At 48.4% G+C, this 11,421-nt stretch overlaps 1 protein-coding gene across 1 annotated transcript; it reads left to right on the top strand.

Annotated features, from left to right (window-relative positions):
• Positions 1-8,498: 8,498 nt before the first annotated feature.
• GSTUM_00006714001 (uncharacterized protein) lies at positions 8,499-11,421 on the top strand (the record flags this gene model as incomplete). The annotated part of the gene is made up of 4 exons (XM_002838883.1): positions 8,499-8,852; positions 8,959-9,470; positions 9,519-9,587; positions 9,645-11,421. The coding sequence occupies 4 exons, from the start codon at positions 8,499-8,501 to the stop codon at positions 11,419-11,421; spliced, it is 2,712 nt and encodes a 903-aa protein (XP_002838929.1).

Raw genomic sequence — 11,421 nt, 5'->3', positions numbered from 1 at the left:
GGAGCCGTTCGAGGTTTTTTTGAGGGCAGGATAATGTAACTGGGGGTAACAACCTGACCTCTGGGCACTGCTCGTACCCGGTGAAGTGGTCCATCCAGTCGCAAAGCTAACATTGTCTCCTCGTGCATCCACAGGCCTGTCCTATACCTCCAGGGTATCCAAGCCCGCTGCATATATATTCCTGGAAGAAATGTACTCCAAAACAGAACCGACACTGGGGTGAGCAACCACAAGTAGCCTCAAAGTAGCCAGTCTTCAAACACTTACTATAAACCTTTAGGAGGCTATGTTCTTCAAATACCCGAACATTATGGGCTCCTCCTCTCAGCCAAACTTTTCCCTCGGCCAGCCTTTTCCTGATGGCTTTGTTCCTTTCGTCCACGAAGCAGATACCACACGTCATAGCATTGTCCTGCCTCATGGCGTCGATGGATCCGATAATATCTGGTCAGGAAACAGTAACTACACCAGTGTTGGATTGCTGCAAGTCAGTGTGGAGGCCATCAAAGACCGCATTTCCAGTCCATCCCTCAACCCTCCATATTAATCTCCGTCCTGTGTCACTAAGCGGGACACTGGAAATGAAAATCTTCACGTTTTCCAGGTTCCTCTGGAACTCAAATTCCAGGAGCGACAATTCTGTAAGTAGGTCAAGCCTCGCCTTATTGAGCCTGTTACCTAATTCTGTAATAGAATGTCCCGCCAGGGGCAAAAAGATACAACCAATCTCAGGCCAAACATGTCCGGCACGGATATACGGGGCACTGCCCTAAATCCTTCCCTGGTTGGAGAAGGTTGTGTTAATCCAATTCCTAATAGCCTCAATGTCAACTCCTTCTAGTAAGGCAACCTCCTTGCATGTAGCGAACCACATAGTATTATACTTTCCACGAGCATCTGGGGTTGGTGACAGCTGTGGCGGTACCAGTACTGAGTTGAGTAGGTCTGGAGGCCCCTGTGGAACTCACTGGTACTCTTGTTACATTGGGGTTGTGGTTATCTTGATGCCGGCCATGGCTGCAGGTCCTGACTGAGCCAGCAGAGCAGCAGACGTCGCTCCTACCAGAGTTGGTTCCCTCTTATCAGCGTTCTTTTCCTGAGTCTTAGCCAGGTCGCCATCTCCTTCTCGCTATCAGATCCTCTGGCAGCCTTTCTTCTCCTTCTAGCAGCACCCCTCAGGCATCTACCACATTTCCTTCTCTTTCTCTTTTCTTCTTCCTCCCCATCCTCTTTTTCCCAGTATACCAATTTGCCTTCGCCTCCACAAGCCACACATAGGGTTACCCCCCTTCACTAGAGGAGATCCCACTACTAGACTGGTAGGAGAAGGCTGCTGATGTGGGGTGGGCGGAGGGTGCCTGTTCTTTCTGAGCGGCAGGAGGCTTGGGCACATATGCCATCCATTTCACTACCTCCGTGAAGGAGGCTTTAGCATTTGGAGCCGCAGTAGCAGTTTTCTTTCCCTTAAAGGGGACAGGAGGTGGTATTGTTCCCAACAAACCAAATGGGGTATTGCCAGACACCACTGAAGGGGATCAGCAGCAGGGAGACAGCTTACCTTGCAGAGTTTCTATCTCTTCCCCTTGATTGCCAACAATATCTGTTAGCACCTTTACCACCCGTTCCAGTAGGTGTACCCAGCTCCAGTAATTCACTCCGCCCTCTGGTTCTTCATTACCAAATGTGGCGCCATTGTTCATCCAAGTCCTGACATCATGAACTGTGTTGTCTTCAATCAACTCAGATTCCGAGAAGAGGAGGGGCTGAGTATTGCTAAAGTGGATGTCCTCCAGTCCTTCCAGCATGGATCCCAATATACTATCCGAGCAGAGTCCAGGAGAGGGAGTCCTACTTGCATCCAGTATCTCGCATACTCCCGCCATGATTGAGTCTGCCTGAGTCACAGCGGTATCGGCTTCCTCAGGTTGAGTATCCGGAAGCTGAATTTCCAATGGTGTTTGGGCATCATGCGAGGCTTCCTGGGAGCTCACCAGCCGTTCTTCAGGCAAGACTCATTCTTTACCAAAGGCCGGTGGCAACAATGGCATTGCCAAAGAGAGGATGTAGATGCGGTCGCCCAGTCCAGTCTCTTTGGAGTTACATCCTTCTTCCAAATCCATGGGAGTATCCCGAGCCAACACTACAGAGGTAGGCAGGATGTCTTCGATTACCAGTAGAGACAGAAGGGTGGTGTGGCCTCAATGGTCGATAGGAGACTCACAGGTAGGGGAATGGCTAGGCACCCGTGATGTATGTCAAGTAGCAGGCCTGGAAGGGTGGGAACAATCTGCTTTTTTCGGCCTTCATCGACATTGATGACCCTTAAAAATTGTGGCACCAGAACCAGAGCAGCGGATCACTTGGCGGAGGATACCGACCATGTACACCGTCGCGTCCCAGTAGTAGGAGGATTGTAGTCCTCATCTTCAGGGTCATCTAATCTGAACTTTGGGGTCTCGTACAGAGCCCTTTCTCCAGACAACATCCTAGCCAAAAAGGAAGGAGTGGACGAGCCAGCCTTATATACAGGAGGCCTGGCGGAGGAAACTAGGCATTTTACTTTGGACAGCCCTAGTGAGAGGAGGTGTAGCAGACCATAAACTTACCTCAACTATAGCCGTAGCCAAGCCGCTCTCGGCTGGCAGTACAGAGGATTCAGGGACGATAGCCTGAGAGTCTTTGGATGGGGAGGGTTCGGGGGCTGGAGAATATTCTGAGCTGTGATTGGAGTTGAACTGAACGAAGAGCCCTGTGGTAGTGTCTTTTTTCAAGCCACATGTGGCTGAATAGCCTCTCCCAATTAGGAAACCCCTTACCAAAACCTCCCGTAGTCTTGTGACCCAAAGTGGTCACATGTGCGAAACCAAATCATAACAAACTAATCATGTGACCAAAGTGGTCACATGCTCAAAACCCATGACCTTGTAGCAAGGTCATGTGTAAAAACTCATAAACCAATCATAACACAATAAACAAGTCATATGACTCGACTGAGTCACATGTATGAAACCCATGACCTCATAACGAGGTCATGTGCGAAACATAAATCATATGCGCAAGGTATACCCTCAAGGCATACTCACGAGGTATACTCTCCAGGCACATGTCTCATGACTCATAATCGAGTTATGTGCGAAACATAACAAATCATAACATAATAAATCATATGACCTAAATGAGTCATACATGTGAAACCATAACATGCCTATGACTCATAATCACGAGTCATGTGAAAACCTTTTCTGTGCCAAGCCACATTCGTGACAGGTCTTCTCTTGCTCTTAGGTTATGTGGAGGGGCCATGGTGAGGAGGGTTGTTGTGGTGATAAGGTGTTGCGGGGTTGCACCTCAGGGGTACGAAAACTTTCCGGACATGACTGTACAAGGGTAGGAACCCATTAACCACAATAGACAAGGATGTATGTATTTGGCTGGTTAACCTCAATTAACTGTTCAATAACTTCTTGCTGGACCACGGTATCATTATATTTCAATATACAAGTACTATTAACACCCCCTTTTTCTTTCATAATAATATACAGCCTGTGGTAAAAAAAAAAATCGGAAGATGACGAAAAAGCTTCTAGGGGGTTTTATTGGACACAGTGCGCTCGAGCCAATTGAGCAACCGTGTTTCCAAGATTTCGTTTCCACATTTTCCGATTCTTTTTACCGCAGACTCTACCGTATTATTATCACAACCATGATACCCCACACCTTTTAGAAAAATTTCCAAAACACATTTTATCATAATATTATTATACGAATAACAACAAAGTATACCAAATCCCATCCTACCGTACTCTGATTTCCAATAACAGTGGGCCAAACAGCTTCTAAGTCCTCACAGCGAGGAAGCCTAAAAGATCACCCGGAAACACAAGTACGAGCACCCCTCCTATCTACCACAGCCCGAACGCCCTCTTTCAGTTACAACCTAGTAAATAATTACTAAAATTACGATATTGTATAATAGCTCGCCAAAACAAACCTATTATAAGCCAATGCGTTAATTTCCGTAGAAAGAGTTCTCAAGGAACAGTATGATGCTACAGCAACCAAGACATGAGTTAACCAACGGGAGTGTGTTATCATACTGCAATACGGCACTTGAAGAATCCCCCAGCACAAAGTATTAAGTAAGCAATGGTCACCAACAAAAGCGCGCCACTGCGACATTCCCCCTCCCTCGCACGGTGCATCCAACACTTATTCATAACTTATCACTCGATAGACATGTTTGCCGCCCTCGAAAATCCACAAGTACTTGCGGGTTACAAATTTATCCGCACGATTTTTAGGCCCGGAAAACGCCAAGATTTCTTATGCTTTTGCAGCGTAAATTACATGTGTTTCGACCTGGTTGCCTTGCTTCTCTCTTAAAGAGGTAGGTAGACATCGTACTCATACAGGTTGCGCGGTCGGTGCCATACTGGAGGGACTTGGTGGCGATAGCCTTTTCCCGGCTGCGGGGTGGACACAGGTTTTTGTTCACACAATAGTTCTCGATTGCATGCGGCACCCATTCACCTCAATCAATGAAGCGATGATTAGGCAGGTGGGATTCTCTATTTTGACTTGATACAGTATCATGTCGCCTCCTCCCCTTATTTACCCTCGTGACACCTGCTGTCGGAGGATCATAAGCGTGATTTGATTGCAAGAGCCGTGATGGGTATTGATGACACACTAAATGCGACGACTTATCACGTATTAATCTGCTCCTTGGTGCTTGAGACGCTATGGAAAAGTGCGTTGACAGCATAGGCCGAGAGATCGAAGTACCGGGATTCAAAAACGACATATTATCCTATTTCCAGATACTCCTGGGTGCTGATAAAATGGGGAGTTTGGCACACTCGTCGCCGGAGAAAATTGTGTGGACCACAGGAAAGGGTTCTTAGATACCCATCAGCATCCCCGAGCGGAGGGTATGAGCGTTGCGCGGGTTGTGGGCGGCGCGGGAGTGTTCTGGGTAAGCTGAGCAGACTGGAAATATTTACCCCGCTGGTTCGCGAAATCTGGCGCGGTATGATAGAACGAAGTACGGCCCCGTCACTGGCCTTGGTGTATTTGCTCGTACGGGGTTCTGGTTCTTTGGGTCTTGTGATAAACTATTTCTGCTGCGTTAATCCGTCGAGCATCCTGCTGTTTCTCGAGAGCAAACATTGGCCTTAGGCCACACTGTTCGGCACAGTACCCCATGGTGCATTGGCAGTTCGGGTCGAACGTTGTGTAAGCCAGGCATGTCCTAAACGCTTCAGGCTTGCATGACTTCCCAGAACCGTGACTCGATGCACTCGTTTGCTGCTGAGAAACACCCCTCCACACCTGAGACAAACGCCCGTTCAGCAGGCGGATACAGAAGTGACATAAGATATCATAGCACCCGGTGGCCTATTTCCTGCTGCACTGTATGATACCAATGTTTCGAGGAGTCGTGCAAAATTTCGGTGTGAGGGGCGTCATACCCGGACAGGGAATTCTCTCATTCAATGCTGCTCATGTAGAGTATGGCCAATGTGGGGCGCGGACTGGATGTGGAAGGCTTTTTACAGTTGTCATTAAAGGTCACTCGAACTCATATTGTCGCATGCTGTTAGCTGTACTTTGGTCCAGAGGGTTTGTATCCGGCAGAAGGTTAAGAAAGCGCAAATAAAAGTACAAGCACTGCAGTGTACTGGCGGTTGAAAATCTAGACTTCCCGGTGTTTATTAAATGTAAGGGCCGCGACAAAAGAATAAACCGAATTCATTTCTTAAAATAGCCTGTGAGCAATGGAGCTCGACCACCTGCGATGCATAACTGCACTTAGGTGAAAGAATGGTCACCCACCCCATCTCAAAATGCAAGACCTGAGGCGGAGCAAGGGACCTTATGCTAATAGTGACGATAGTTTTGGTGTAAACTTGGTAGAAGTGGGTGTCCGATGGTCAGCCTCACGAAGGATTGTCACTGGAGGGATATAAATAGTTAACCTTTATGACATCAGACCTGGAATCGATATGATAAGTTAATATGGGCGGGTTTTTTTTTTTTGATCGATAGCTACAGAGTACCGGTAGCCGAGGGGTATCGTGGAACGCCTCTTTGGTGACAGCAAAGCTCAATCAATTTATCCATAACTTACAAGTCTTTGGTTGTCGTTGATCGTTATTCGCTACTGCATGCATCCCATCCTGCTTTTAGAGTGAGCCCGGCAAAGCTTGATCTTGGTGGCCAGCGGAGGTCTATTCTCACCGTTTGGCGATTAGCGTCCACGGTTTGTGCAGTGCCATGAATTTCTCAGGGCTCGCGAAGCTCCTAATATGAAGGTTTGGGCGGCGGTATGGTGTCGTATAATCACTGACTGGGTTTATCTTTATCGGTGAAAATAATCGAGTCTCGCTCCAGTAACCACCATCAACGAATAATCGGGGCTGAAAGAGATCTTGAACCAGAAGAGGGTTGCCATCCTTATTGTTCTTATTTATAAAAAGCATTCCAGCGAAGCCTCGGACACGTGGGGGTGAAGCTATTGATAACGGATTTGGGTATATGCAGCAGCCGAGAATAGAATACCAGTTCTGGTTCGCTTTTCCTCCTGATCTTGATCGAGGGAGTTTCTCTCGCTATTGTCTTTTTTTCTTTTGTTCTGAAGGGAGCCAGTAGACTTATCGGGCGATGGCTGTGATGATTGTGTTTCTATTTTATACTCTGCTAACCCTTGCGGCTGAGCAAGGAGGAAAGCAGAGGACTTGAGAAAAGTACGGTAGTGTACGATGCCGGTACGTTAAGGTGGTCATCGGGGGTGCGAGGATAGGTTGTACAGTAAGTACCGGTATGATGGCTGATAAGCGAGGATTTGTCACAGCGTAGTAACCTGTCAGGTGCACCGGGATACCGGGATACCGGTATGTCATTTGAGTATGCTGAGACAGTATGATACTCGAGCACAGTATAGATATAGACTATTCTTCAACCTTTCAAAAGCCGGAAGATCTCGCTTGGGGGTATGCTAGAGGCCGAAACGGAGGGAGGAAGAGGAGTGAAGGTGAGGGTGGGACTTAATCCGAGACCGAAGATTAACCGAGTGACCCCGCAAAGGTGTTAAGCCGCCATACCGTAGAGTATGATACTTGGGTACTAGTACAAGTATCAGACAAGTATCTATACTGCACTAGTGTATGGGTTAAAGGGTACAAGTACCTTATTACCGGTATGATATGACACTTTGATTTATCATACCGGTATCATAATATCATGCACAGTGGGCTCTTTTAGGGCTTTTTGCTGGTGGTTCTGGTCTTTTTTTTTTTTTATTGGTGCTAGATGCTCCCCTGAATCTAATCACATGCGAACAATTGGCGTACCGATATGTGTTGTACTAGTACAGTACAGTATCAGTGCTCCCGAGATGGAGTTCACGCTCTTGCTTCAAATGCCTCCAAGAGCGGAGGAGTGCTTGGAAAGAGGGAGGAAAAGGAGGAAGGGAGTGGAAGAGGAGGAACGAAAGAAGAAAGTAATGGTACCGGTACCGTATCTCATTTATTAGTCTTTTTTGGAGCACCGGTAATGAATCCTAATGCACCGTACCGCCCAACGCACAGTGCCGTCCAACAGGGTACTGTACCACCCATCTCATCCCATCATCTCTTTTAATCTTGCTGAACCTGGCCAGTAATCGCTTCTTCCCCCATTCTCTCCTATTGAGATCTGCCCCCCCAAAAGTACTAGTACTATGCGCCAGTCTCACCCCCGTTTCTTTTTCGCCCTCCTTCCTCCTGCATGTACGAGTAGGGTACTGCCAAGAACTCAAAGAGGTCTAGGAATCAGTCCGTCCTTTTTCACTTGTATCTCCTTTTCTCCAATAATGATCAAGGCAACGGGTTCCTGTTCGGAGTAGCTGAAGCTTGCTGGTACATTACCGGTACTATTAAATCAATTCACTTCTACAACTTTCTCCCTTCTCCTTCCTGGTCGTAATTTACGGCGACGTGTAGCTCTTGTTCCTATCATATCAGCGAGCGAGTATCGGTCCTGCATCCACCACCACCTCAGAGCAGCCACTGCATACAGTCCCTGCTTATCCACTTTCCTTCCCCTTTCCTTGCACACCCCTCCCTCGTTGTTGATTCAATTTGCATGCTCCCACTTGCACTGCATTATCCTACCCCCTCCACACCAGTTCTCCTCTTACTATTGCGCCCGCTCTTAGAGAGGGAGGAAAAAAAGAAAAAACCGGATTCGCGATTCTAACCTGCATTCCTCCATGCCCCAAGGATTTGTTACCATTCTTGAGAACACCTTTTTTTTCCTCTCCCTCCATCCCTTTGCACTCCGACTTCACGGAACTGCATGCCCCTCGCCCTTTCATTGCGTTAGGAATTTTGAAGTTCACTTCATTCGCTAGCCAAACATACGCTTCCCACGTTGACCATTCACACGCGTCTACTTTCCTCTGCTCCACTTGGGCACCTTGACAACGACACGCCATACCCTCCACCTTGCTGTCCGCCATGGAACCTTATGTGGGCTCTCATGTGGATTCTATTGAAGAAAACGATAATACCCCAGTCTCAAAAACTACTATGAGTATGGTGACGGTCCGCCTTTCCGACACCACCCTCGGATCCCTCCCTTCTCCAACTCCGACACTTAAACTCGTCGACGATAACGCGGAAGAATTACCTCTTAACAACGGCAAAGAAGAACCCATGTATTCCCTGGAACCAATAGAGTCACCTTCCCCTGACGAAATGGCTACCTCTCGAAGATATAGTACTGAAAGCATTAGCTCACAGAATGCTGTTGACTGGGAGGGGCTGGAGAGAACTGAGGGTGAAAGCATCAAAGACGAAACCTCAGAAGAGGTTGGTCCATTTTCCTTCCCATGGAATTCGCCGCCTCCAATTTTACTCTTGCCTGCCTTCAGGAATTAGGGAGAAATTTACTGACAACTGGCCTTGATTTATCTAGGGAACCGCGTTTCTCCTTGCTAGACTGGAACAAGAGAATAAGCGTCTTGAGAAAGATCCTAAAGCTCTACACATTCACCCAGAACGACCACCGTCCCTTGCCCAACTGAAGAGAATGATGGACAAGCCTGATCCCGAAACCCTTCGATACTCCATGCTACCCACTCCACCACCTCTCACTGATCTCGAGTTCTATGCTGCTCTGGTTGCAGATTACAATAGAGCAGCTTCAAAGTTGCCTCACCTTCTTAGCAAGAAGATACGTGGGGGTATTCCCCCACCGCTCCGTGGAGTAGTATGGATTGCCATGTCTGGAGCTAGGGATAGTAGTTTGGAGGGACTCTACGACCAACTTCTGGGCGAGACGTCTCCGTACGAGCATTTGATTGGGAAAGATATAGGGAGAACAGGGTTGGAGATGTTCAAACAAGAAGGGGGGGAGGGGCAGAGGATGCTAGGAAGGGTGCTGAGGGCCTTTAGTATTTACGATGCGCAGATAGGCTATTGCCAGGGGTTTGTTCGGCCGTCCCCATGTGCACCCGTGGTTTCTAACTATTGTAGTCTTGGTTTCTTGGTGGGGCCGCTGCTCATGCATATGGGGGAGAAGGAAGCCTTCTGCGTTCTCGTGAGGTTTGTCAATCTTCATTAGGGCGTGATCTTAAGGGGGGTTAGTAACATGTTCTATAGGCTTATGGAGCATTATGATCTTCGTTCATGCTTCTTGCCGAATATGTACGGGTTGCAATTGCGAATGTATCAGTTCACACAGCTCCTTGCAATCCATCTGCCAGAGCTCTCCGCACATCTCAATCGCCTTGGGATCCAGCCAACATATGCGTCACAATGGTTTCTATCATTCTTTGCCGTCAGCTGCCCGCTGCCTATGCTCTTCCGAGTTTACGACGTCATCTTTGCCGAGGGTGCCCCGGAGACTATTATGCGTGTGGCATTGTCACTTATGAGACGGAATGAGAAGCGCTTGCTAGCAACCTCCGAGTTTGAGGACGTAATGCAGATGCTTTTGGCTCGGGGGCTATGGGATACCTATAACTTCAATGCCAATGACCTTGTCCAGGACTTCGTCGGCCTAACGGGAATAGTGACTAGCCAGGGGTTGGCGGACTTAGAGAAAAGGTTCAAGGAGGAGCATCCTGATGACAACGGCATCAAAGCCATACCAGCCAAGACACCTGGTTCAGACTTGCAAGCAGCTGCCTCTAGATTTTTGGGAAGAATGTGGGGTGGAGGTTCATCACCCGGGCCGGTAAGCTTGAGTCCTGCCTCCGGCCAATCACGACCCGCAAGTATCTTAATGAGAAGGACCCCATCCAAACAGAGTCTTTCAACAGTCAGTTCTTTCGATGCATCTGATACTGGTAGTGGGACCACTGATGCAACGACTCTGTCACGATGTTCCTCGGTTGCCGCTGATGACCGAAGAATATCGACCAGGTCAATATCATCAACTCGAAGGCAGAATAAAGACGGGGAGCTTCATGGTCAAATCGAAGACTTGCTTATGGCCTTGAGTGCATTACAACGTGAACACGCTGCTAAGGTAGACGAGCTTCAAACGGTTAAAGCTCAGAGAGAGGAGGAACGGATGCTAGCAAAGAGACTGGTGGAATTGCTTGCAAATGGTCCCCCTGATGGCGATGAACCGGAGGGTGTCGACGGTATCGCCGAAATTAGCGACCTCTGTGACCAGATAAGCGAAAACCTGACCAGGGCAGAGTCTGAAATAGTTATAACACCCAAACCATCTACCACACAGTTAGAGGAGGAACTCCAGCGAGCCCGCGAACAGATCCACAGAGAGCAGCTAAAGTCTAGAGACTTGTCAAACAAGCTAGCAGAACAAGATGCCGATGTTGTTAGGCTAAGAAGCCAACTTCTTGATGCCAGATCCAAGTGGCAGGAAAGCCAGAGAGAGAAACAGCAGCTGCAGAAGACAATTAATGAGCTAAAGCACCCCCTAGGTTCACCCGAGCTCAAGGATCGCGAGGGAGAGCCACAGAAAGGAGGGTTGAGGGAGCTTCGGCTAGGTCGTTCTAATTCAACTCGGGGACAGCCAACCCCTACTTTCAACAAACGTTCAAGTTCCCTAGGAATGCAGTCCATTCTAGCCCAAGATAACAATGCCCCGGCAACAGCCGATGCTCTCCTCGTTGAGCTTGTTGCCAGTAAGACCGCAGAGGCGGTTGCCAAGCAGGAGGCCGAGGAGGCTAGGGCGAAGTTGGAGGCACTGCGGAAGGTTCTTGGAGGAGGCACAAGCAGTAGTGCGAGTTCATTCCGGGACCCCCCTTTGTCACCAGGACTTGACAGAACGGCGAGTGGCAGTAGCTTCTCCTCATATCTCTCGGTTGGATCACCTGCTTCAGCTACCCCGAGCAGTACAACAAGCAGCGGAGGTGGATTCTGGGGAGGATGGGGGAAAAAGTCTACGGCCGTCGATTCACGATAG

The sequence above is a fragment of the Tuber melanosporum genome, assembly GCF_000151645.1.
Source record: "Tuber melanosporum whole genome shotgun sequence assembly, scaffold_29, strain Mel28".
Lineage (NCBI taxonomy): Eukaryota > Fungi > Ascomycota > Pezizomycetes > Pezizales > Tuberaceae > Tuber > Tuber melanosporum.
Note: the sequence above shows the minus strand (reverse complement) of the source record. Positions and strands in the feature narration are given on the sequence as shown.